General features: G+C 45.5%; 3 protein-coding genes across 7 annotated transcripts in view; 1 reads left to right on the top strand and 2 right to left on the bottom strand.

Moving 5' to 3' along the window:
* Window positions 1-1,726: 1,726 nt before the first annotated feature.
* Window positions 1,727-11,267, bottom strand: Polg2 (DNA polymerase gamma 2, accessory subunit). 2 transcript variants are annotated; one of them, XM_055592402.1, is made up of 8 exons: window positions 10,747-11,267; window positions 8,388-8,514; window positions 8,157-8,262; window positions 6,164-6,337; window positions 4,867-5,007; window positions 4,676-4,756; window positions 3,980-4,080; window positions 1,727-1,942 (listed from the first exon to the last, which is right to left on the bottom strand). In XM_055592402.1, the coding sequence occupies exons 1-8, from the start codon at window positions 11,228-11,230 to the stop codon at window positions 1,777-1,779; spliced, it is 1,380 nt and encodes a 459-aa protein (XP_055448377.1). In that variant the 5' UTR covers window positions 11,231-11,267; the 3' UTR covers window positions 1,727-1,776. The 2 variants fall into 2 exon arrangements, with proteins under 2 accessions (XP_055448377.1, XP_055448378.1); XM_055592403.1 differs by lacking the exon at window positions 6,164-6,337.
* A 1,934-nt stretch (window positions 11,268-13,201) lies between these two features.
* Ddx5 (DEAD-box helicase 5) lies at window positions 13,202-20,398 on the bottom strand. Of its 2 annotated transcripts, none has more exons than XM_055592624.1 (14): window positions 20,320-20,398; window positions 19,613-19,797; window positions 18,302-18,467; window positions 17,878-17,974; window positions 17,647-17,780; window positions 17,488-17,553; window positions 17,064-17,205; window positions 16,816-16,976; window positions 16,562-16,734; window positions 16,077-16,187; window positions 15,758-15,819; window positions 15,609-15,668; window positions 14,137-14,361; window positions 13,202-13,915 (listed from the first exon to the last, which is right to left on the bottom strand). In XM_055592624.1, exons 2-14 carry the CDS (start codon window positions 19,654-19,656, stop codon window positions 13,509-13,511), a joined length of 1,848 nt encoding a protein of 615 aa, XP_055448599.1. In that variant the 5' UTR covers window positions 19,657-19,797; window positions 20,320-20,398; the 3' UTR covers window positions 13,202-13,508. The 2 variants fall into 2 exon arrangements, with proteins under 2 accessions (XP_055448599.1, XP_055448598.1); XM_055592623.1 differs by lacking the exon at window positions 20,320-20,398 and adding an exon at window positions 20,090-20,173.
* Window positions 20,399-20,456: 58 nt separating this feature from the next.
* The window catches only part of Cep95 (centrosomal protein 95), a 31,294-nt gene continuing 25,141 nt past the window's right edge, over window positions 20,457-26,609 (top strand). For 2 of the 3 annotated variants that reach the window (XM_055592620.1, XM_055592621.1), the window contains exons 1-3: window positions 20,457-20,682; window positions 22,069-22,197; window positions 24,432-24,539. In XM_055592620.1, the coding sequence (XP_055448595.1) occupies window positions 20,664-20,682; window positions 22,069-22,197; window positions 24,432-24,539 (256 nt within the window). In that variant the 5' untranslated portion in view covers window positions 20,457-20,663. The remainder of the gene's footprint in view (window positions 20,683-22,068; window positions 22,198-24,431; window positions 24,540-26,609) is intronic. The other variant, XM_055592622.1, reaches the window with a different exon arrangement.

Genomic DNA, 26,609 nt, shown 5'->3' on the forward strand with positions numbered 1-26,609 from the left:
GAGTATTCAGAGGAAGGCCTCTGGGTGTCGATGACTTGTTTAAATAAGGCAGGAGCAGGCCAGTGCTGGCACAGGCCTTCAATCCCAACACTGGGGAGGCAGAGGCAGGCGGATCTCTGAGTTAGAGGCCAGCCTGGTCTACAGAGTGAGTTCCAAGGCTACACAGAGAGACCTTGTCTCAAAAACAAACAAACAAACAAACCAACCAAAAGGAGGGAGCCATCATTATTGGATCCTGGTCACGTTTTGAGAAGAGAGACTAGGACCATAGCACGTGTGCGTGCATGCACACACACTTCACACACATGCACACCTTGTCTCCCAATATGTGATACCTTGAGCCAGCAAGATGGACATTATCGGATGAGCCCCTGAATACTGGGCCACATCCATGAGCCAAATAAACTCCTGGGGGCAGGGGGAGAGGGTGCGGCTGGTGAGATGCCTCATTGGGTAGAAGCCTTTGCCATGCCCGAGTTCACTCCCTGGAATGCAAGCTGGGTTGTTTTTGAGTGTGCCCAGTGTGTCAGAGGGACCAAACCTGGGGCCCTGTTCACACTGTATAAGCACTCTGCCTCTGAGGTACAAGCCCAGCCCAGGACTTATCGAAAAGCATGTCCTAGGCTACGTATTACTTTGCCCATAAATTCCAGTATTGAGAAAGAGAACTGGTTCGTGACAGGCAGGAACAGGCTTCGCTGGGAACTGACCCGCCACCAAAGGGTGTGTGAGGTTAGCCTGCGGCTGAGGCTGCATGGAACCCTGCCAGCTGGAAAAAGAAAAATCTGTCTCCTTATCAACTCACCTGGAGACGCCTGCCTGGCATGTGACCTGATGAGCAATGGTAGCTAGGACTTCCTATTTTCAGCTCCGTTCATACCGTTTAATGGCCAAACACCTGCAGTTGCCGGTTTATAGTATTTATGAAAGCAGATGTACTCAGATAGGCGTGCAAAAGTCCATTTTTCTCTTCTGTCTGCATGTCTTCATCATTACTGTTATCTTTCTGCTACCACTGAGGGCAGGATGAAAAAACTAGAGAACAGGACCGAGGGCCAGGGTGTGCTCAGCTGGTAGAGTCCTTGCTTAGCAGTGTACAGCACCGATGAATGAAGTGCGGTGGGGCCCAGGCTTATGTTCCCTGCACTGGAGAGGCAGGAAAATCAGAAGTTCAAGGCTAGACTAGGGAGGTAGGACAGCTGGTTAGCGCTTGCCAGGCAAGCAGGAGCACCTGAATTAGATCACTAAAAGGCAGGCTCTGTGGCGGAAGCTTTAATCTCAGCACCAGGAGAGCTGAGCAGGAGGGCCCTGGGGATTTCCTGGGCATGCACACAAACACACACAGTATGTGCCCCTGCATTTGAGTATTCACACACACATACACACAAACCTGCATTTGTGTTATTTACACACATACAGACCCAGCAGCCCAGGCTGGCATTGCTTACTTAGAAGATCAGGGTTTGTGTTTTGTCTTTTTTTTTTTTTTTTTTTTGAGACAGGGTTTCTTTATATAGCCCTGGTTATCCTGAATTCTCTTTATAGACAAGGCTGGCCTCGAACTCACAGAGATCTGCCTGCCTCTGCTTCCCGGGTGCTGGGATTAAGGGTGTGTACCACCGTGCCCAGTGTTTTCTTAGTAGACCATATTGAAAGGATAATAAGAAGTGAATCAAAGAAAGAATCCAAAACACCTACCTTATAAATGCAAAAGACCAAAACCGTATTAATGTAAGTCAATGAAACAGAGAACATTTATTAGAGAAGTGCGGAGACCTACACATTTTTAGCAGATCTCAGATACTTGACGAGAAAGTCTTTCAGCTGGGATATGTGCATCGTCTCCTTCATTGTGGTGTCTCTACTTCTCAGCTGGATTAGTCCATTTTCCAAAGTCGTTTCAGTAATCAGGACTGTGAATAGGATACTCATCTCATCATACCTGAGAGAATAGTTAAGCATAACACATGAGTGCCCATACAGCCATCGGCTCCTCACCTCCTCTGATGCATAAAAGGATAAATCATTTTGTTAAAAAAGCAGAAATTAACAAAATGGCAAAGTAGCAATACTAGAGAGAATTCACTATAAGACTCTTAATAATTCTGACAAAATATTAGTGACCTTAACCTGAGTAATAGCTGGGAAGAGAGAGCAGCGTGAAGGTGAGCTCTACCTAGGAGCCAGGCACAGTGGCTCACACCTACAATCCCAGCACTCAAGAGGCTGAGGCAGGAGTATTGTGGATATAATCATGGTTTTGTTTCAGTCCCAGGTGTGGGATGTGGGACTGATTCAGATGGTCCACAGCAGCAGACTATTTGCTTCGTGCAGGCTCTGAGAGGGGCTCTTTGCCAGCTGCAGATAGTTTAAATCTGAGGACTCTGAAGAGAGAATAAATGCCAGAGCCCAGAGAATGTGGGTTCTAAGAGAGAACAAGGCTGCTCCTGCTTCCCCATTGTTGCTCCTGGTTGCTGTTGTGGGACAAGAAGTTGGAGATCTGAAATGAGGATTGGAATGTCTGTCTCCAAGGAACCTGACAATCCAAGCCAGCAGGAAGCAGCTAATGGAACTGCGCCCCCTCTCGAACTAACCCTTTCTCTCTACTACCTGGTTTTGGGGTGTTAGAAGGAATTGAGGTGAAGTGGAGAGAAAAAGATAAAAGAAATGTAAATATGTTTTTGTTTGTTTGTTTTTTTAAGTATGCCAACATAGGATTTCCATGAGTTTGAGGCAAGCCTGAGAGATACACTAGGGTCAGCCTGGGTTACAGTGTGAGACTCTGTATTGAGATATCTTGAGGATATGGGGAAGGCTGTGTGCACAGACAGACAGAAAGACAGTGGCTGAGACTGAGGAGTCCAGGTCACACCATTTGGTGGTGGTGGGCTGGTTTAGGAAAAGCAATAAAGATGCCTCATATTGAGTATCCCTTATCTAAAATGCTTGAACCAGAAGTATTTTAGAGTAACAAAACACCTTGAATATTTAAATCTATATAATTAGCTCTCTTGGGGCTGGGCCCCAAATCTGAACATGAAATCTATTAGTGTTTTCCATCCTCTTATCCATACAGTTTAAAGGTAATTTTAGACAGCATCTTTGTATATGTGTGTTTTGACTGTAGCTTGTCATAGGTCGTATGGAAATTTTCATTTACAAAAATATTAGTACACAGAAGTGTCAGATGTTGGAGTTTTCAGTGAGAGACGATTAACTAGAAGCTAGCTTGGGGTAAACAAAGGTGCCAATCACTGAGAAGACTGGCTCTCTGTTCTCCAGACTTAGGTCTGGGAAGGAATCCTGTGCCAGCCAGGAAAGCCATTCCATTCATGTCCCTTCAGTTCTAATTTTAAAGACCTACCGTCCACCCCTGAAAAACTGATAAGCGGAGGCGATACTTAGAAATACTTGACAAACACTGTTCCTTGCTACAGCAATTAGCTCAAGGCACAGAGTTCTATAAAAGGAAAAGCTAGGCACATTTTTAATAAAGATTTATTTGTTTCTACTTTAGGTTTGCCTGCATGTATGTCCACCACCTGTGTGCCTGGTGCCCACAGAAACCAGGCGGCTCGGAATTGCGGTTTCAGATGTGTGAGCTTCTACATAAGTGCCGAGTACTAAACCCAGGACCTCCGCAAGAGCAGCCACTACCGTTACCTCTCCACGTGGTGCTTATCACTTAGCATTTTTAAGGATTTAGGTTTTACTTGCGTGTGTGTGTGTGTGTGTGTGCCTCGTGGGTGCGGTGCCTGTGGAGGACAGGAGAGGTTGCTGAATCCTTGGGAGCTGCAGCTGTGACTGTGAGCTGCCCAACATGCGTGCTGGGAACCAAACTTAGTGTTCTCCGGAGTGATGGCGAGCACTCAACCAGGACGCCATCTCTCTAGCCCCATTTTTAAGGTTATGTTTATAAGAGATTTGTTTCTATTAGCATAATACACATATAATCAACGACAGAGAAGATAATTCTTACTTTGAGAAGAGCTGCTCTAACGAGGAATGCATTGTCTCCAAATACCCAGGCCAAACAGAAACGCCATTTTCTCGTAATTCATTAAGTAGCCCTTGACAAACCTGGAGAGAAAAAAACAGATTTCAAATATAAAAGTGCTTGTGAAACTATAACCCACTTGTGAACTGTTTAGTTACGTGATGCTTTAGTTTATACACTGAACACTTTAGAAACTGCATACTTCCTCTAAAAATAAATTAAGCAATGCCAACTGAACACTGATTGCAAATTTTCCAAGAGGCAGTTTTATGCCAACCAACAATTATCACCCTTATTCAAAACACCAAACAGAAAATAACCATATGGCTGCAAAAAGCCCTGTTAACTGTAAAGTCCTGTGACAAGCGAGAACTGTGCCCCTGGGGCTTTCCTTTTACACTGGGAGAAGGAAGGAACAGCTTGAGAAACCCCAGCAGGGCATTCCAGAAGTCAGCCACACAAACTGCTTCCGGACAACCGGCAGCACAATGGCTGCACACCGGCTCAGTGGGGAAAGGCAGTTACAGTAAGGCCCGACCACCTGAATTCCATCTCCAGGATCCACACGGTGCAAGACAGAATCAACTTCTAAACTGTTCGCTGACCCCCATACCACACATGTCCACACACACAGTAAAATGTAGAATTTTTAACAGTCATAGCAAATATTTAACTCACCTGTCTTAGCTCCACCGTTGGGCCTTTCCCCACATCTAAAGCAACCTTAACAGGGGCTAAACAAGGGTGAAGTTTAAGCACCTGAGGAAAGCAAGGGACAAGAGGAAGAGAAAAGCACAGTTAAAGTATAGAATAAAAACCAGAAACGCCTACATAATTTTAGTTTTCCAAGTGTGAAAGAGCAAAAGCACCTTTCTCTGAAGGCTCTTCTTCCTAGCAAAGGAATTCTCCGTGAGCTGGAAGGAATCACAGAGGTAAGCCAGGACGCCCAGGTCTAGGTCGCCGCTTACAGACAGAACACAGGGAACCACGTTCTTCCGTCCATCTCGACCCTTCAGAGAAGAGAACAAAATAAAGCAGCACTTAGCAGGACTTTTCCTTTCTTTTTCTGTGTGTTTTTTTTTTGAGACGGCCTCAGCTGTGTAGCGCTGGCTATCCTCAAACTAACAGAGATCTGTCTGCCTCTGCCTCCTGAGAGCTGGGATTACAGCCGTGTGCCACCACCACCCTGCTGGAAAGGGAGTATTTGTTTAAATCCTTTGCTCTTACCAGCTAAACTATCCCCCCCCCAAAAAACAAACAAACAAACAAACAAAAAACAAAAAAACAAAACCCACTTCCTTTTTAATGCCAGCCTCACCTTGAAATCTCCCGTCCTAACCTCAGATGTTTTGGGATTAAAGGCTTGTATTACAATGCCCAGTTCCTAGATTTACATTCATTAAGACTTGGGTTTCACTCTAAGACGGAAGTGATTGTACACTGCATGGGGCTGGAGAGGTGGCTCAGGGGTTAAGAGAATGTGTTCTTGTAGAGGGCCAGGGTTCTAGTCTCAGCACCCACACAGTGGGTTCTATCTGTAACTCCACTTCCAGGGGATCTGACGGTCTCCTTGGGACTGCATGCATGTGGTACTCAGATGGCATACACCCCCCACGCACACAATGAAATAAATTTAAAAAAATAAACGAATTACGCTGGAGAAACCTAGGTGACACCATCTTAATCAAGTGACATAAGATAATATACTAATACCCACTGTTCCCTAGTATGTCTGAGAAGGGTACAACCCTCTGTCATATTCTTGACACAAAGACACAAGTCAGGAAACTTCAGAAAGGTCTGCACAAAGGCTTATTCTACAAAGTAACCAGCCTCTTCAAAAGTGTCAGGGACATAAGACTAGGAGAGAGAAAAGGAACTTTTCATCTGGAGAAGAGAGGCAGGACAGCTCCATGAGACACAGTGCCCTGGGCTGGATTCTGAGCCTGTAAGGCATATTACTCGGATATTCAGTTACCCTGGGCTCTGCGGAAGGGACAATTATAGTGGGTCACTTTGAAGGCCACGGTCGTGGCTGTGTTGCTGGACAATGTCTAAAACCTGTACACAAGGTTATGAGGGTTCAGAGGACTGCACAATTATCCTTCAGGTCTGGAAAACAGAGAGTCTGGGTAAAGAACACGGGGGGTTCTGGGTGACACACACCTGTATGGTGGACACATTTCCGGGATACATCTGTAGGAGTTCTTGATCCCCTAGGTTCCACAGCGTCTCGATTGGCTCCTTTCCCCAGGGAAAGCTGTAGTACAGCTTGTTTCCCTTTCGGCCCGCTTCGTCCTGACAGTCGGCACTGCTGAAGTCAGACGGGCTCATAGCAAACTGCAAAACACAGTGCCTTGTTGACTTACTGAAACAGTAATTAATTATTATTATTATTTTCTGAGAAGGGGTCTCTCTATGTAGACCCGGCTGACCAAAGATCCACTGGGCTTCCGCTGTTTGAGTGCTAAGGGACTAATTTTCTTCTAACTCGATAGTTGTCTCTGAGAATTAAGGTTGCCTGAATTAAGGTTAATCCAGCGACAGGTTGAAAGTAGTTCGGTCAGTCCCAAATATAGGCTCAGGCATGGCATCAGAGCTCAGCACGTCTGTACCAAGGGAGCCCCAAGAACGGCTAGAGTGCTAAGCACCGTGTGAAGAGGGCTCCGTCCCTATCTGCTATGGCAGCTGTCCCTCCCTTACAAATTCAGCACAGTAGCATGAGAGTGGAGCTCGGTGGCAGGAGTTTGCCCAACACATTCAAGGCTCCCCATTCTGCATCCAGGACTGCCATACACTAGGGGAGAGGAAAAAAAAAAAAAAGCCCAAGCAGGTGGGCTGGAGGCTCACACCTGTAATCCCAGCTCAACGAGGAGGACTGCCATGAGCTGTCCCTCAGCCTGAGCCCCGAGTGAATCCAGGCCAGCCTGCATAAGAGGGGCACCCTGTCTCAAGAAGCCAAAACCAGGGCCACTGAGGTGCTTCGGTGGGTGGGAGGGGTTGCTGCGAAGCCAGAATGTCTAACTTGGATCCCCAGAACCCACAGAGTAGGAGGAGATGTCACTTCCTAAGGTTGCCCTCTGACTGCCACATGCTTGCCAGGACAGGCTCGCCCCAAATAAATGCAGTAACCTTTTTTTTTAAGATTCATTTATTTATTGTTTATACAGTAGTCTGCCTGCGTGTGTGTGTGTGCTTGTGCACCAGAAGAGGGCACAAGATCTCAAGATAGAGGGTTATGAGCCACCATGTGGGTGCTGGGAATTGAACCCATGACCTTTGGAAGAACAGCCAGTGCTCTTAACCTTGGAGTCATCTCTCCAGCCCACATTTTTTTTTTCTTTTCAGAGTTATTTTTCCCAGACTCGGGAGGAGGCAGAGGCAGGTGGATCTTTGTAAATTTGAGGACAGTCTGGTCTACAAAGTGAGTTCCAGGGCTAGAGAAACCCTGTCTTGAAAAAAAAAAAAGAAAAGAAAGAAAAAAGGAAGTATTTTTATTTACATCGACCTTGTTTAAATATTTATTTATTTTACACATGTGAATGCTCCACCTGCAGGCCAGAAGAGGCCATCAGATCATATTATAGATGGTTGTGAACCACCATGCAGTTGCTGGGAGTATGAACTCAGGACCTCTGGAAGAGCAGACAGTGCTCTTAACCTCTGAGCCATCTCTCCAGCCCACATCTACCTGTGTTTATAGATGCCTTCACAGACTAGAAGATGGAGGCTGATCCTTTAGAGCTGGAGTTACAGGCAGTTGTAAGCTGCCCAACCTGAATGTTAGAAACCAAACTATGGTCCCCTGGAAGACCACTGAGCCACCTCTCCAGCTATATAATAAGGTGTTTTGTTTTGTTTTAAGAAACTAAAACAAACACAAAAATACCACAGCTACATTGAGTTCTGTTTATAAGCCATGTGTGGTGGTACATGCCTGTCGGCCCAGTACTTAGGAGGCTCAGGCAAGGGAACCAACAGGTTGGCCCTGGGGTAATCTTTACAATCCCAGAGGTCAGAAGGGCAAGAAGGTCACGGTCATCCTAGGCTACATATGGAGCCTGAGAGCAGCCTGGGTGACATGAGAGCCTGCTTCAAAAACTAAAATGAAGATAAACAAGAGTTCAGTTGTTAACTATTGAAATTATTACTGTATTACCTTTCTCCACCACAGAAGCCGATGACGCAGCCAGAAATCAAGCCACTGGTTTGAAGTCTTCGGAGGAGTAAACCACACCAAAGAAGCTTCAGTCTTCTCACCAATTCTGTGTGTATTAAGAAGAAATCAAAGAGTTAGTTTTTACGGAAATGATATGATGTATCACAAAGTGGGAATGATTAGCTCTTGATTATTTAAGTACCAAACCAGGTCATCTGTCACATTTTGTACCTTTTAACGCTGTTAGGTATCTGCTGAGTGTCCAGAACTGGGTGGAAACACACTCCGATCTGAGCAAGACCATAAGGGAGCCTCCTGTTTACCAGATCCAGGCAGTTAGGGTAGTGCTCCAAGGCGCCTGTCAAAAAAGAAATCGTCACTGCATGAATCTATTTCACACAGGCCGGCTGCCGGTGAACTCTGAGCCCAGAGGAGGAGCAATGAATCTTGAGCTTTCTAGTGTGAACATTTTTTTTTTTTCCGAGACAGGGTTTCTCTGTGTAACCTTGGCTGTCCTGGACTGGCTTTGTAGAACAGGCTGGCCTCAAACTCACAGAGATTCACCTGCCTCTGCCTCTCACTGGGATTAAAGACGTGAGCCACTGTGCCTGGCCCAGTTTGAAGATTTAAAGAATAGTACTCCATGCTAGATGTGTCATGAACACATGCATACACGACATCCTAGTACTTAGGGGTGAGGTCAGCCTGAGCTACATAATGATTTCAAGGCCAACCTGTCTGAAACAAAAAGCAGAAACAAAGCAATGAATGGTCTGTCATCTTTAATAAGAAAAAAAAAAAGCCAGGTGTGGTGCTATAGATCTGTAATCCCAGCACTTGGGAGGCAGACAGGAGGATCATCCTCAGATACACAGTGGGTCTGGGGTCAGTTTCTGAGGCATGAGACCCTGTCTCAAATAAGAAAATCCCACCCCAAACAGCCAAATGGCATTTTTATGTTCTTCACCTAGACTTGGCAATTACCATTTGCCATGTTTTTTTTTTTTTTTTTTTTCTCATTCACTACACCGTTAACAGTTAATTCCTAAAAATATTCTCCGCAACCGCTATTAAAGTATAAACTTAAATAACTAAGATGGAATAGCAGCTAATGTACTTCTGCTATATTTTATGTTTTAATCCTTACCTAAAAAACCTCAGTTTTCACTTTTCTTTTTCTGGCTCATAAGTAAGGTTTATGGACTTTTGTTTTGATTAGGCATCTTCAGTCTCTCAATCAAGAATGTTTCTTTAAGACTGGAGAGGTGGCTCAGTTGGTAGCAGCTGCTGCAGCCACACCTGAAGACCTGAGTTCTATCCCCAGGACCCACAGGATAATAGGAGACAGTTAATGTCTAAACACTAATGTCTAAACAGTTAATGTCTAAGCACTCTGGAGGAGAGGCAGGCAGATCACTGTGAGTTTGAGGCCAGCCAGGGTTATACAGAGAAACCGCCTAGAAAAGCAAAAACAAACACAGAAAAGTAAAAAGAACTCCTTCCTATCTATTTTGTTTTTCTGCTCTGCTTGAGACAGGGTCACACTTAAACTCTCATTTTCACACTCTGCAACTTTGAGGGTTTTGTTATTGGTTTTGTTTCTTGAGACAGGGTTTCTCTGTGTAGCCCTGGCTGCTCTTTGTAGACCAGGCTGGCGTCAAATTCAGAGATCCACCTGCCTCTCTGAGTGCTGGGGTTAAAGCCACGTCCAATTCCACACTCAGCAACTTTGAAGGCAGGTATTTCATCTAAGAGATTGGGAGATAAAAAAGATTGATGTTTGGGGGCACAGTAAATGAGACTACTTAATGCAATCAATGCCAAGAATATGAAATAAAATACTACAAACTAATCACATTTATCACTGGTTTGTCTGCTTTATTTCATTAAGGAAATATTTAAAGGCTACACTATATACTAATTTTCACAACTTTGGACATGTACGGTGTTGTAAGCTACTCCATACTACCAAATAACAAAGGCAGCATTTCCCACAGTTGAGCAAGTCTTGTGAAGAATGTCAACGGGTAGCTGGGCCTGAATCCCAGCACCGGGGAGCTGGAGGCAGGTGGATGTGAGTGCAAGGACAACCTGGTCTACAAAGTGAATTCCAGACAGCCAGGGCTACACTGTCTTGAAAAACAAGTCAGTGTTTTTGTTGTTCATTTTTTTTTATTTTTATAATTTCTGTATCGTTGTTATATTTGACTTTAAAGACAAAGGCGTATACTTCATCTTCTAGCTGAAAAGCTAAAAAATCACCTAGCAAGAAAAAAAATGACCAGAGTGGACGACTGTATGTAAAACTGGAGTAGACGAAGTCTTTGAAAACGTCTTGGTATCAATGAACGCTCAAGCATGTGACTGAATTAAACGGAACGCTTTATCCATTGCCTCAGGCATGATGCCACGGACACGTGCCTGAAGGTGGGTCACTCTAAATGTTATTTACATTAGGAAAGTGTGTGTGGGGGGTGACCTGGTCACTTCTTTGCCTGGAAACCTAGGGCCAGCGGCTGTCTCCAAACCTGTGCAAGATTACCTTTCCACCCCAAACCTGTTCAGAAGCACAAAACGCGAAGAGCCGTACCGTGAAGAAGGGTCTCCCGTAGTTTCCCAGAAGTTTTTAATAACTTCTCAAGAAATGCCACTAGCTGTTCCTTACTCAGTTCTTTGTCTTGCAAGAGTTCGCGTATACACTCTGGAGAAACTAACCTGAAGGCACTGTCCCCCGGCTGCGAGGGGCCCGCCTCGTGGTGGAGGGCGTCCACCGCGAAGACCTGCTCCCTGAACACCACCATGGAGTCCCACCACTGAGAGGCTAGGTTCTTCCGCAACTCTACACCCAAAGGTCCACAGCGCGGGCGGCCCCCGCCCAGGAGAGCGGCGGCGCTGAGCTGCTGGGGCGCCCCGCTGAGAAAATGCCTCCTTCGGCAGAGGTCCAGCAGCGCCTGGCAGTCCACGGCCCGCGCGGAGGCCGCCGGCTGCCCCGGCCCGTCTGCGGGCCCCGCGCACCCCGACAGCCAGCGCCTGCAGGCGCCGCGGCACGCCCGGGCCGCGCCACCTGCGCGCATCGCCGCGGGAACCCGGGCCAGCAGTCTCACGTGGGGGCCATTAACAGCACCGGCGCTTAGGGCGCAGGCGCGGCGGAAAGGCCCGCGGTGCAGGCCGCACCCCCGGGAAGTGCGTCAGCGCCGAGCCGCCGCCGCCTGGGGCCTGCCCGCCCTCCGCCCCTGACGCCAGCGTCCGCGCTTGTTTACTGTGGCAGCTCCGGCCGCCTCACGCGCGCCGCCATCCTGTCACGAAGGCCTGGCGTCCAGTCCCCAGGGGAATGCGTTACTTTCGTCTCAGCATGGCGGTCTTTAAAGCAGACCGTCCCTAATGCTGCCACTTCAGCTTCCTCCAGGGTGTGGCTGGAGAAGGAGGGTTGTGGCCTGAGGAAGCAGGTCTTAAAATGCACTTCCCTGACCTAACCACCTTCATGAAACAGAAATTAACTTCCCTTGAAGTGGCTATGGGTCTCTGAGATCAGTAAACCTAGCAGAAAGGCGGCCACACTTGACTAGGAGGAAGGGGACAGCTTTTTGTTAAGTTCAGCAGTTCGTGAAACACGCTAGGGGGACCATATACGTTGAAGTTAATAGGGCTGGGGAATGTGATTACGAGGTGCCAAGACCGGTGTGGGAGTTCACTCGGTCTCAGCACTCAAGAGGGACAATCTCAGACTGGAAGGCCAGCCTGGTTTATGTACCAAGTTCCAGACTGCCAGACTTGGGGAGATGAGGGGTGCAAAACCCCAGGTAAAAGGCCTCTACGCGAATAAATAAAAGGAGAGAATGGGGAGAAAAATCACATTTATTAGTTAAGACAACCACAGGCTGGACACAACACACATGCTAAAAAGTGGACTGTCTTTTAAAACTTCAAAGGTAAAATTTTCCAAGCCCCACAATCATTTCCATAATTATTTACAAAATAAAAGGCCCACATTAAGACATTGAACAGTAAAATAATAAATGCTCCAATCTACCCCTATAATTAAAATTCATGAATTTGACTAGCCATGCCACTGAAAACCACTCAGGGCACCAGAGGATGAACCAGTTTTCAATGTATCCACCCCGGAAAACACTCCCTGTTAATCCCAGCTCCCACCCCCAGCACATTCTAGTTTGTTTTACATTTATAAATAAGGCATTAACATCAAAACCTGTTTTAAAAACCAACGTTAAAAATTCCTTTAAGACTTTTGTCCTGGGCAAGACACCATTTTCTGGGAAGACATTTAGACCTCAGGCCATTCTGAAATAAAGCTGTTGGTAAACACACTAAATCTAAAGCTATCCCCTTGATCTTTCTAGCAGTAAGCCCATGCTGAACCTAACCCTCAAGTTACTGGTTTTGGTTATGTTGCCTAACGTGTTAATTTTGAGGTTTTCTGCCTTGTGTTGGAGTACAGACTAGCTTGACTTCTAAAATCCCCCTGAAATAAGATGGAGACATTCTGGACTCATGGTGTGGCTATAAAACACTCTGGCAAGTCAGGGAGGAAGAAAACCTACAAAGATGACCTGCACACAGCTTCTGGGCTAACAGTCTTCCCAGCTTTGTGCATTTCGGCAGTTGACAATATAGCCAAGAGCTGGACTAAAATGAAAAACGAAAGTATGTCAAACTGTTTTGCAAAAGCAGCCGGCAACCATATTATCATTTATTTATGTATACAGTTCCTATCCTATAGTTCTCAATCTTAAGGAAGATAGGCTACTAAATGACTTACTACCTTGATGCTGAAAGCCACTGACAAAACTTTTCTGCAACTCTTCTAGAATTATAAAATTCAGTCTCTAAATTCTTCCCGTATGAACTGATCACCCTAAGGGCCTTCTGAGTTCCTCTCCTTCCAGTCCTAAATCAAGGAATGGGAAGTAGTCAACTTTAGCTGTGTAAAAACAAACACCAAAAACAAAAATCCCCCCAAAAACATACTATCTAAGCCAGGTTTTACATGACATTATATATGTAAAATAAAGTACAATTTCCACTTATTCAGTCTTCAAATATCTTTTATTGGAAGGCCATGCATTGCCTTCATTTATTGTATTTGAAATCACTGTACAGTTACTTTTGTGAAAACACTGCCTGCATTTTCTAGTACAAAAAAAACCTAAAAATTGTTTCAGGAATGTAGAGAAATATCCAACTTAAATAGCGAAAAAAGTGCACCATAATTACTGCTGCACTGCAGTCATTTCTGCATTTCCCATGTTTCTTAAATAACTATCTTGTCTGATAACACACAATATAAAGAGCAATTATGAAAAACAGACATTTACATATACTTCTAAAGTCTTATTGAGAATACCCTGTTGGCATTGGATAGCCAATCATAGGCGCAGCAGCTGCAGTAGCAGGATATGCATATGCCTGTTGGTTCATACCATTGTGCATATTTGCAACATTACTTCCATATTGCTGAGTGCTATCATAACCGTTCTGGTAAGTCCCTGTTGGATTACCAGTCCTAAAACTGGTCTGTATACCAGCAGATACAAAATTACTTCCAAAGCTCCCATTGGTGTAATTTGCGGCACTGTAAACACCATTCTGAGTTTTAGCCCCAAAATCTCTCTTAAGCAGACTAGAGTAGCCTCTGTCATAGTTTTCCCTGTCTCTAAATGTATTAAATCCACCCCTTTTGCCCGCAGAGTATCTGTCACGACGATCATCCTTCATGCCTCCTCTACCCCTGGAACGACCTGTCAAGAAAGTAAGTGGAAATTGATCAATTTTATCTATGGCATAAATGTGCTAACACGGGAGTTTAGGCAGCTCTATTTATGCTGGGTTTTAAGTGTCTTTAAGATTTCTTAGGTTTCAAAATAAAACTACTTACTTCTCCAATCCCATTTAAAATGGACTTTGTAGACAATGAGGTAATTCCCAACTACCTGTAACATCTCTTCTGGAAGGCTCTTACCTGAACCTCTGTCTTCGACCAACTGAAGCAGCTTGGGATTAATTGCTTGATTAGCTTCCCGAAGCACAGAGATAAGGTCGCTCACTTGCTTTATGTTATTAGGTGTAAAGAAAGTGTATGCTGTGCCTGTTTTGGTACTGCGAGCAGTTCTTCCAATTCGATGAATATAATCCTCTGAGGAGTTAGGGTAGTCATAATTGATGACAAATTTCACATCTTCCACATCTGTAAGGTGTTGCAGTGTGGCAAAATAGCAATGTACGGAGTTTTGCACACCACAACAGCCAGACCAAAAATAAAAAGTTAGACAATTGTATTCCCAAGAAGGTACGGGCTGCAAAAAATACAGTTAAAATGGTTATCCATTTCCTGTAGGAATACCATTGAGGCAGAAAAAAAGGGTGGGGCAGGAAAAAACAAAAAAGCACATGTCTTAAGTTATCACCCACCCACTGACAGCCTATCAAGGGAATGTGTATTCTCCTTAGCACATTCCCAAATTGACAAAGTCCCCTTACAGATCATCAAGTGACATCTGAATGCTTCTGCGCAGTAGGGCCACTTAAAAGTTTCACAGCAACCTCTCTTCATGTGCTCATTTTTGAGGACCTTTAAGCAAAAATGTAAAGGTCCTTTGCATTACACTCATCAGAAGTTCAAAATTCTGGCCACACTGCTTGTCTTGCCAAGACCTTACAACTGCAGCTGCAAGAAAAACATACCTGTCCCCCAAAAGTTGTTTTATTGCACTGTGTCTCGTCTAGGCAAGCACTTCCAAGAAGCCAGGATTCACTTGAGAATGTGTCTCTCTCTGGCAGGTCTCGACATGACGACTACTGTGTAGGTGAGGGAGGAACTTTCAAGGCACTTTCTTTTCCCACTGACTATGTGTGAGAAGTTGATCCTGCTCTAGGTCTCATGTGCCAGTACTCACCAATTTGTAAAAGGCTTAGTACCTTTTAAAGCTGCTCTCTCCATTTCAAACTTGAACAAAAATTTCATTGAACATTGAAGTTTGGAAATATTTCTTCGACATTTCAGCAAACTCACTGAAACTCAAAGACCCACAGATCACAGTGAACAGTTTGAAACAATGCTGTACCATGGCAATCATGCAAAGCATGGGACAGATGAAATACCACGGCAGTGAACTGTGAGGTAACTTCCATTTTTTTCCCCCGGAGAGAACAGTTTATGGGGCAGAGACGGTATGTTCTGCCCTTTGAAGATTACTGGCACACTTTCAGCTTTTCACCTCTCTAATCGACTGGAAGCAGCCAGCCGATCACTAGTCCTCCATCCCCCTCGAGTCCTCCGATTGTCATGCCTAGGCCTTGCCACAAAGACTGCACCTTTATGTGAAAAAAACTTAGAAAAAATGCAGAGGTTAAAGAAAGCAATAAACTTTCTTTAAAAAAAACTACATGGAGATCTTCTGGGAAACCAAGCCATGAATTCGAGTTTGTACTAACCTAGCCCTCTGGAGGCCACATCGGTAGCAATCAGAATAGGAGCTTTTCCGTGTTTGAATTCTACAAAGACATATATAAATGATCATTAATCCAAGCTGATAATGCTATCAAGTTACAAACAAATTACATCTTATATTTGAAATACATACCATTTAGAACCCAGTCACGTTCCTGTTGACTCTTGTCACCATGGATGCCCATGGCAGGCCACCTACATTAAAAAACATCAATGCACTCACATTTAAAACTCTAGTCAATCATCTACCAATATTTACCCCCCCCCCAGCACTTCATCTTCGTCAAGCGCTCTCCCATGGAGTAGTATATCCCTGATCTGTTACCACTGTCCCTGAAAATAATCCATATAGTTATATTATTATAGCAAACAATTCCCACACAAGTTGCTGCTTCTGATTAAAGTACTTCTGTCCTTTCCTAAAGACTGCTTTGATGCAGAAAACCACATACCCATCTCTCCTCATTTTTCTGGTAAGTTCATCACATCTTCTTTTGGTTTCAACAAAAACAATGGTTTTATTCTCCTTCTCACTCATGATCTCTTCCATTAGACGAATAAGTCTAAAGATGGAAAAAAAAAAAACTTGTCGTTTTTAAAAGGATTAACTACAAAAATTTGTATTTGTACTTAATGATACAACTAAGTGTCAACGGGGGTCAAAATGACACACCCACAAAGCCATGCAAGCACAATTACCTGAAGAGATTGCTGTACCACTTTGTGTGCATGCTTATGCAATTGCTAAGTTCAAATATATGGTTTTTTTTTTGGTCCCATTCTAGCCAGGAAAGTGAATTATACCACTGAGCTTTACCCCAACACACTTATTCAAAAAACATATAGCTCACTAACTTAATTGCATGTCAAGAAAAAATTCAAAACGAATTATTCCGTTTTACAAGATTTTTCTCAAATGGCTAAGATTTAAACTTACTTTTCATCCTTTTCTACGTCATGACATACATCCACAATCTGAAGAATGTTATGGTTTGCACTCAGTTCCAGGGCACCGATATTGATATGAATATAGTCTTTCAGGAAATCTTCAGCAAGCTGTCTTACTTCTTTTGGCCAAGTTGCACTCCACATTAGGGTTTGCCTATCAGGCTTAAGAATTTAGGGAAATTAAGAGCTCAACCCCAAAGGTAAAGTTAAAACTGATTTTTATGAGATTGTAAGGACACTTACTCTTATCTGATCCACAATTTTCCTTATTTGGGGTTCAAACCCCATATCAAGCATCCTGTCAGCCTCATCAAGGACAAGGTAAGTTGTTCTTCTCAGATTGGTTTTCCCACACTCTAAAAAGTCAATCAGCCTTCCAGGTGTTGCAATACAGATTTCCACACCTTTAATTAATAAATGAGTAAACATGATTATAACATATAAAATTTTCCTATTAGTGACAAAGAGCACCTTTGTGGTTGGTCATATACCTCTTTCCAAATCACGAATCTGTGGTCCCTTTGGAGCACCACCATAGATGCAAGTAGACTTCAAGCGACAAGCTCTACAGTATTCAGCAGCGACTTGCTGCACCTGCTGCGCCAGTTCTCGAGTTGGTGCCAGCACCAAGCACTAAGGAAAAAGCAGCTCTTAATAAAGTTTCTGTTTCTCAAGTAGTAGGATTACAAGCATGGACCACTATGCTCAGGATAAACAAACCCTGGTTTAAGAAGACTCCTACTGACTAATTCAGCTTACTGTCCTTGAATTCTAGTTTTAAACTGCTAGTTTATGCTGGCAGTCCCGTTATCCAGCTATACAAAATGATCAAATAAATTCTAGCATATCAGGTGGGATTATGTAGTCTACAAATCCCTAGTATACTAGCCAAAATTTTTTTAAAGATATACTTACGATAGGTCCATCACCTCTCTCTAGGAATGGTTGATGGTTTATGTGGACAATGGCAGGCAGCAAATACTATTGGAAAAGAGTAAAACAATAGAAATTGTGTTAAAATGCTTAAAGGTGTGCACCACCACCTCCTGGCTTATCATGTTTCCTTAAACTTACAGATAATGTTTTCCCAGATCCAGTCTGAGCTACTCCAACCATATCCAATCCACTTAGAGCAACTGGCCAGCCCTGAGCTTGAATAGCAGTGGGTTCAGTGAAGTTCTGCCTTGCAATCACATCCATGACATTTGCTGTAACCAACAAAAACCATTTTAGCAAAAGACACAACACAGAAAAACTTACACCCAGGAGAGAATAAAAGGGATAAAGATGAAAATTAGTTCTTACCGGGAAAGTTTGCTTCATAAAAATTCAGAACTGGTTTTGGACAGTTGTGACCTCTAACTGTAATTTCCTTGCTTCTTCTATATGTATCTACCTCTTGCTGAAAAACAAATAATCTCAGTCTCAAACCTCTGCCAATTGCACTGAAAAGTCTCCTATAGCTCAGTGACATTTTTAAAATGTATTCATTTTAAAATCTGGACCCACAAATTAAAACCATATTTTTGGCAATAAAAATTATATATTAAAAAGAATCTCACTACCTGATGGGATTAAAAAGGCCAGTGCCACTACACAAGTTTTACACAGAAAAATTTAATGGGACATGTTTGGAAGTTAACTCTCCAAATCCAGTCATCTGCAAGGCACCTGTCAGTTTCATCCAATTGCTCAAAAGCTGTTAGCAAAGCCATGTCAAATTACTCACTGCGGTGCGCCTTGCCAAATCAGGGTGTTCCTGATAAAAATTCTTCTCAAATTTGGGCAGCTCATCAAGATTCCACTTCTTTTTAACTAGCTTCTCCCCAGGATTTCCAAACTTCTTTCCAGAGAGGGGTCCTGTTCTACTCCCTCCAAATCGAGGTGCACCAAATCTACAAAAACAAACGTAAATAAAGTTGGCCACATTGTGAAGGAATTCTATTATTAACAGGTTTGCATTTTTCTTTTTTTTGCCCTTTGCTATGAACCAAAGTGTACTTTGGACTCCCTCCCAATCGTCATTCTCTGGACAGTCAGAACTGGCACAATGTTTTTTTTTTTCTCTTTATAATCCCAAACACACTCTCCTGAGGCCAAAGCAGCAGCAAGGATTTATCAGGTCGCAAACTGCCCAAATTACAAGGACAACAGCTCGAAGCTCCTTACGCCCTGTCCACAGGGCTTAGGAATTAGTGTCTAGGAGCCGCGCAATCGGGGAGGGGCTTAAGGGGGCTATTTTGGCCACTGTTTTCAAAGAACCCGATCTTACAGAATAACGGGCCGGCGCTGGCAAGGCCGACAGCCGAGCGACGGGGGGAGCGCGGGCGGGGTGGGGAGAGGGGCGAACGGCGGCGGCGAGGCGAGCCCCGCTCGGGGAAGGGGGGGAGGAGACGCCGCCAATCGCGGAAGCGCTGCAAATCAAGGTAGCAAAATTATATAACGCCAGGAAAAAGAGGAGGAGCCGGCGCCGGCCGGGGGAGGAGTCCCGGCCCGGGCGGCGTTCCCGCTGGGGCGGCGCTTCCTTCTTTGTCTCGCATTTCTCTCTGCGCCACATTTTCTCGGCGCTGCCATTTTGAGCTCCTCCGCCGGGCGGGGTAACAAAGGCGCCGCCGCCATGTCCGCGGCCGGCATTTTGTGGCCGCCGCTCGGCCACATGGCTCGAGCGGCCGGCGGAGGACGCCCTCCCCGGCACGGGGGGCCTCGGAAGGCGCCCCCCCTCCGCTCCCCGGCCACCCCGGGGGCCCCGAAAACGCCCGCCGGGGGGCCGCACGGACGACGCCTCGGGCCGCCTCACGGGCGCGGCGCTCCCCGGCCTCGCACACCCGTCCCGGTTCCCCACAACAGCCGCGGGGGCGGCGGGACCGCCGCGCGTCCCGGGCCTCCCGAACCCAAAGCGGGGCCGAGGCCCGGCCGCGTCGCCGCTAACGGCTGCCGGGCGGCCCCCCTCGCCGCAGGCCGGCCGGGGGGGAGCCGGGCTCCGGCCGCGCCGCCCTCCCATCCCCCCCGCCCGGCCTGACAGGTCCCCTGTCACACTCACCCTCGATCCCGGCCGCGGTCCCGGTCGCTAGAATAACTCGACATGGCGTCAATGGTTGCGGTGGGCGGGAGGAACCCAGTGAAGGGGGAGCCGGTTGCGACGAGTCGCTGAGAGGAGGCCTCGGCGACGGCGAAGCCTCTGCGGGGGCGTCACCGGCGGAGGGACGGCGGTGACGAGGGCCGGAGCTGTAAACGCAGGGACCGATGGAAATGAATGAGGTGCCGGCTGCGTCCCGGCAGCCGCTTTTATAGTCTGGACCGCCTCCTCGCCGCAAAGGCTGCTGGGAGCCGCTCTATGACCTCATCGCCGCCCCCCTCCCCCGGCGCGGAGGCCTCAACGCCCGCTGGCGTTCCGGAATCCGCCATGTTCCCGCCCCTCCCCCCGCGGGCGCTCCCTCCCAGGCGCCCGTTTGTCACCCCTCCTCGCCCGGGTGACCCACACTCTTTCTGACCACACCACCTCCCCGTCCTGCCACACCTCAAACGGGCCGCCTCCCCGCGGCCGCACGCTCCCTGCACCGGCCACCAACCGCCTAGCCCCCCGTCTCCACTCATAGATGTTTACGTCTCCACAGACCGCCCCACGCCCATAACCAAAGACGACGGGGAGGCGGAGCCCGGCGCGGTCACGTGATTGCGCCCAGGGCCCGGCGGCCCGCACTACTTCCTCGCTGGCCTCGGCGGAGGAACACCTCTCCACAAGCTCACCGGAAGCGCGGGCCCGATGCCCCAGGGAGACCGGCAGGGCTGCTGGGTGACCTGGCTGCCTGGCCCGCCGATCTGAGAACCCTTAGGCGGGATCTTGCCCGCGGGGAATGGTCTCCGGAGCCCGCAAACTGCCGTCGAAGCGCGTGCTGCGAAAGGAAGTCCTCCTTTGATGACCAATCAGCGGCGAGAAGCCGTTTCAACGTCCCTCCCTTTTCCACCCCTCCTTCCCCGCTCGCTGGTCCCTACCCCCTCCTACCCGCTTCGGCTCCACCGGGTTCGGCCCTTCCCGGACACCGTCGCCCGCGCTCTCGTCCCGGAGTCCGGCCGCGACCTCTCCTGGCGGCATGGCCAGCTCAGAGGCTGGTGAGTCTCGGCCCGGAGCGCTATTGTTTGTGCGCTGCAGCGTCCAGCAGGCCTCGGGATGGGCTGAACTGTGTCTGGGCTGTTGTAAAGGCCCGTGACTGTGGGGCACTAGTTGCGGTCGCGGGGGCGTCTCTGAGTTTAGGGTCTCAGCCTCCAGACCTCTTGGGTTTTCTAGGCGTGGAACAGAGACTCGGGGTGTGACAGGAGCTCTTTGGCGAGGTTGCCAAAGAGCAGCCTTGAGCACACGCAGCCTGTCTTTACAGAGCAGTCGGGATCCTTCTCGGACCTGAGTTTGTGTGGGGTATCTAGCCGCAGCCCGTCTCTCCTTCCCCTTCTTTTGTTGAAACTAAGGCAGAACCTATCCTTTGTATTGATTTGTTCCCCCTTGAGGAGTAGCAGTCATAGATCTTTTGATGCCCTGTAGAGTAACCGGCTTTGTCCAGTAGTGCCTTTGAAAAGCCAGTTGATACGGTTGTCTAGGACGCTTTCCTCCTCCTCTCCTGGACAGCATACAAAATGGTTGTCATGGCTTGGTCAGCTTTGAGAAATGGGCATCGGGAGTGGGACATAATGGGCAAAGCCCATTCAGACTATTGTCTCCTTAACATCTGTCCATCTCGTACTGGAGATGTGTCCAGTTCTAAAGTGCTTTCTAATACCCAGTTATTTCAGGATACAGCTCTTTCAAGCTTTCGTAATTACTGCTGGAACCCTTAACCTGGGTTCTGATCTAGGGGAGGACAAGAGCTAAAAACAAAACAACCACCACCACCAATGGGGAACTTGAGCAATATTGTGTGCCAGCTTAGCGATGTGTTTTGTGTTTTTTTTTTCCATGTTTACTTTCATATACATCAAATATAATAAAGAAAACTAACAAATGCATTAGTGTCGGTGTTGTCATTCAAGTTCCTAACAGTCTAAATTAATCACCCGAAGAGATCTTAACTTATACCAGATAATTGGGTAAAAACATGTCTTATACTATCTTTTACTATTGGGAATTTGGAGCCACCTCCTTTAGTTTCTAGCAACTTTAGATTACCATTTACAGCTGTTTTATTACATACCTGTTTACCTATAAATTTGTTGTAACTAAAAACATCCGTGTAAGTATCACAAAAGTACTGGTAAATAGAAGTTTAGGTTGCAAGAATAAAAGTTGGATTGGCACAAAAGTTTTGACTGCGTAGGAGCTAGCACTGGAAATCTCAGGAAATTAAATACATCTTTTGAAAACTTTTGCCTGGTTGAGTCTGAAATTTCATGAAAAAGTCCTCCTACAGTTTTCGCTGTGTATCCTTGCGCAGCAGTGACTTTTAAATGTACTTTTAAATGACTTTCTATTGCTACTGAAGATTGTCCCCCCCCCTTCTTTCCCAACAGAATGGGTAACAATTGCCAATAACCTTATTACTAAATGTCACATACACTTGAGGATACAAAGACTTGAAGACTGTGATGCTAATGTTTTTATTGCACTTTATCAATCCATTTTGGGAGAAAAGGTACCAGGTAAGGGTACTGAAAAGTGAGAATAATTTTGTTTATGTCTTAGGTCACAGGTTTCCTTTGACATAGAATTTTGTTTCTCTTTCAACATCTTATTTCTAGCCAAATATGATATAAGTTGCTTTAATGAGTACATTATGGACCTCACCCATAATACTAGCCATGATTAAATAGCTTGGCATTTATTTGAGTTAAACACCATTTACTTCAATCCCATGCAATCCTGAATGACTTTAAAATCATTATTTCTGTACCATCAAGATTCTAAATTTCAGTGGGTCTTGGGAATTTGTTGGGTTTTAACTCCTAATTATAGATAAGCATTAACATTTCAGTGGGATGTGCTGGCCAGGTTGGTCTACATAGTGAATTCCAGAGTTACAGACCTGTTTCCAAAATATATATATATAGGAATAAAAAAGAAAAAAAATGCTGTTTGTACTTGCTTAATCTAGTTTATAAAATGATAGTCAAGCCGGGCAGTGGTGGCCCATGTCTTTAATCCCAGTACTGGGGAAGCAGAGGGAGGTTGAGCTTTGTGAGTTAGAGGCCAGCCTGGTCTGCAGAGAGGCAGGGCTACCACAGTAAAACCCTGTCTCTCGAAAAAACAAAAATAAAAATAAGACAGCCAATAAAAATGATTTCTCATTTTCTTTTAGGTGCCAAAATTGTGTCCTCTGTTAAATATCGAAGCCCCTTATCCTTAGATTCCTTACTGCTTCCTTTATTTCTAATTGATAAATTTGCATCACCATACTTTACAGATTTCTTTATTTCTTTATTTATGTTTTGAGACAGGGTTTCTCTGTGTAGCCTTGGCTGTCCCTGACTCATTTTGTAGACCAGGCCTCCCTTGAACTCAGAGCAATCCTCCTGCTTCTGCCTCCTTAAGTACTGGGAATAAAGGCGTGTGACTTTCCCTCTCCCTGGCTCTTTAGATTTTATTTTACTTATATGAGTGCTGTATCTTCATGTACACCTGCCTGCCAGAAGAGGACATCAGGTCACTTATAGATGGCTGTGAGCCACCATGTGGCTGCTGGGAGTTGAACACAGGACCTCTGGAAGGGTGGACAGTGCTCTTAACCTCTGAGCCTTCTCTCCAGCCCTGCAATGAAATTAGTGCCCTCTTGCTGTCCCCACTGTAAACTTGAATGAGTGGTCCTCCACATTCTCTAGAATAATGGTGTGACTTATAGTTGTGGTAGCTTGGTATTAGTTTCAACTGTTTGGGATTCATCTTTTTGTTGTTTCAAGACAGGGTCTCTCACCTGTACCTGTGGCTGTCCTGTAGCTTACTCTGTAGACTAGGCTGTTCTTGACTCAAATATGCACCTGCCTCTGCCTCCCAGGTACTAGGACACCTGCCTCTAGGGCTCACCTTCAATACCAGAGGAGACACTTGGCTTGCTATGAAGATCTTTTTCCATATTCTCACCTGCGCTTTAGCTTTTACGCCAGTTAATCCCAGGCGATGCTTGTAACGGCATTTAAGAGGCCTACTTGAGCACCTGCTGCGGTTTGAGACAGTATCACACAGGTGGCCTCAATTGGCCTAGAACTTGCTATATCTATCTACCTGGCTAGCTAGCTAAGTAGGTAGATAGATCGAGATATAGAAGATAAGGCTGTACTCTGCTTCCCGAATGCAGGAATTCAAGGCAGGTGCCACCATGTCTGGCTGATTTGGGGTTTAATTTTTGCTTTTGTCAAGGAAAGCAACCCGTAGTTAGGGGATTAGCATCTTTTTGTTTGTTTTGTTTTGGGGACAGGTTTTGTTATTTAGAGTAGTGTAGTTGCAAACTCCTAATACTGCCTCAGCCTCTCTAGTGCTAAGATTATAGACATGTGTCATTATACCCAGCCTTGGCTTTTGTTATTAGACTATCTTAACGACTTGAATTTGGGGCCATCTGTTTATTCCTTTACATGGTGCTTACATAGAATATACTCATACATTGGATGAAAAATATTCCACTAATATTTGTGGAGTATTGAAAAACAAATTCAAATCAGTAAATAGTCAACCAAAACAAACTCTAGTACATAGAATTTGGCTCTAAAAATACTTTCTTGTTTGGGCTGCTTTTGTAGCAGTGGAGTTTACTCAGAAGCTTAGTCACAGACAATCATATGTGACAAATACAGATATATATATGTATGCTTCTTTTTTTTTTATTTGAAAACTTGGTCCCTCAAGGATCTAAAATGATGTGACTTTCTCTCTGACCCCACAGACCTCATAGTTATCCCCAAGAGTCAAGAAGACGATGCCCACAATGTACAAGCAGTGATTGATTCACTAGCTTTGGATTACCTTCAGGTCAGCCTGTCTCACATAACAGGTTAGTATATTCTTACCCATCAGATAATTATATACTTTAATTAAATGTTAGGTTCTTAGCTGTTGTTTAACCAAGTCCAAACAGGAAAACTGTAAGACTGAACTACAGCAGTCAATGTGTAGTTAGGCAACCGTGAAAGCCCTGGAAACTGAACACTGAGTCTGTGTTGACTCTGGGTTAGAACTGTGTTGTGTGTGGTTTTTGCTTTTTTGTAATTGTTGTTTGGTTTTTCAAGACAGGGTCTCTCTGTGTAGCCCTGGCTGGAACTCCCTCTGTAGAGCAGGCTGCCCTAGAACCCAGAGATCACCTGCCTCAGTACTACACAGAGAAATCCTGTCTCAAAAACAGTCCCGGGGGGAGGGAGAGGTGTGTACCAGCATGCTTGTTATTTTGAAGCATGCCATGCTGCATGCTTGTTGGAGCTGACAGAAACTCGTAAATGTCCACAGTTAGGGGCTGCGCAAATACGGTCGCTTCTCACAGCACAGTGCTCCACGGCTGTAAGGAGTGACTGAGCATATTCTTCACGTACAATTTTCATAGTTCAGAAAACAATCTTCAGTGTATGCTAGAACACGGTGCATTAGAATACCTTGTCTTTCTGATGATAATATCCAGCACGTTACAGCTTATTAGAACAGATGTGGAAAGAGAATCTCTGTGTACTTGACTGCATTCAGAAAGACTTTCTAGAAGAATGTGTTAGAAACATGTTACTCTGATGGCATCAAACGAGATCTTCATAGATACTGAAAAGGGGACAAGAATTTTCTTTGAGCAATTTTAAAACTTTAAAAAAAAAACTTTTTTTTTAAACTTTATTTAATGTATGGGCATTATGTCAGCATGTAAAGGGTGTTGGGTCCCATTGGAACTGGGGTTACTGAGCTCTCACGTGGGTACTGGATTTGAACCCAGGTCTTCTGGAAGGATAGTCAGTGAGTTTAACTATTGAGCCATCTCTCTAGCCCCTGAGTGTTTGAGTTTTGAACCATGCTATCAGTTTGAAACATTTGGGGACGTACTTTAATTGGTAGCGTGCTCCCCTAGCACGTAGCAGGCCTGGCTTAGCGCTTAACACCACATGTAGACGCAGGTACAATTTCATGTAAACTATTTCTTAAACTTGTTCAAGAATAATACAGGGTATACTATGTCACGTTCAAAACAGAACAGAACATATGTATTCATAGTGGCAGACTGAGAATTAAGAATTCTAGTAAATGAGTTTAATGACCAATGAGAATCCTAGAAACTTCAAAGTATGTTTTGATCACAAAGAGGGCTTATACTGTTGATTTATTAATTTCTTTTTTAACTTTTTTTAATAAATTACAATTTATTCACTTTGTATCCCAGCTGTAGCCTCCTCCCTCATCCGCTCCCAATCCACCCTCCCTCCCTCATCTCCTCCCATCCCCCTCTCCAAGTCCACTGATAGAGGAGGTCCTCCTCCCCTTCCAAGATCTGACCCTAGCCTATCAGGTCTCATCAGGACTGGCTGCATTGTCTTCCTCTGTGGCATCAGGGGGAGGTGATCAGGAAGCCAGCCACTGAGTTCATGTCAGAGACAGTCCCTGTTCCCATTACTAGGAACCCACTTAGAGACTGAGCTGCCATGGGCTACATCTGTGCAGGGGTTCTAAGTTATCTCCATGTATGGTCCTTGGTTGGAGTATCAGTCTCCGAAAAGACCCCTGTGCCCAGATTTTTTGGTTGTTGCTCTCTTTGTGGAGACTTTAGTACTGTCCCCTCTAGTACTTTCTGTCTCCCCTTTCTTTCATAAGATTCCCTGCGCTCTGACTCATAGCCAAAGTTTGGCTATGAGTCTCAGCATCTACTTTGATACCCTGCTGGGTAGAGAATTTCAAAGGCCCTCTGTGGTAGGCTCCTGTCCTGTTCCCTGTTTTCTCCCTCTTCTGATGTCTGTCCCATTTGCCTTTCTGCGTGAGGATTGATCATCTGACCCAGGGTCCTCCTTTTTGCTTAGCTTCTTTAGGTGTATAGATTTAGTATGTTTATCCTACAGTATATGTCTAATATCCACTTTTGAGTGAGTATATACCGTGT

The sequence above is a fragment of the Psammomys obesus genome, unplaced genomic scaffold, assembly GCF_907164565.1.
Source record: "Psammomys obesus unplaced genomic scaffold, mPsaObe1.curated_primary_1811, whole genome shotgun sequence".
Lineage (NCBI taxonomy): Eukaryota > Metazoa > Chordata > Mammalia > Rodentia > Muridae > Psammomys > Psammomys obesus.

What these genes read in the sequence shown, in the direction of transcription:
- Ddx5 (XM_055592624.1), bottom strand. Translation starts at nt 19,656, where the DNA reads ATGTCGAGTTATTCTAGCGACCGGGACCGCGGCCGGGATCGAGG. An exon ending in GATTCGTGATTTGGAAAGAG is followed by an intron (nt 16,977 to 17,063) that starts GTATATGACCAA and finishes TATTAATTAAAG; the next exon opens with GTGTGGAAATCTGTATTGCA. An exon ending in AAATTGTGGATCAGATAAGA is followed by an intron (nt 16,735 to 16,815) that starts GTAAGTGTCCTT and finishes TAAATTCTTAAG; the next exon opens with CCTGATAGGCAAACCCTAAT.
- Polg2 (XM_055592402.1), bottom strand. Translation starts at nt 11,230, where the DNA reads ATGCGCGCAGGTGGCGCGGCCCGGGCGTGCCGCGGCGCCTGCAGGCGC. An exon ending in ACGGGAGACCCTTCTTCACG is followed by an intron (nt 8,515 to 10,746) that starts GTACGGCTCTTC and finishes CTTTTTTGACAG; the next exon opens with GCGCCTTGGAGCACTACCCT. An exon ending in AGAAGAGCCTTCAGAGAAAG is followed by an intron (nt 4,757 to 4,866) that starts GTGCTTTTGCTC and finishes TGCTTTCCTCAG; the next exon opens with GTGCTTAAACTTCACCCTTG.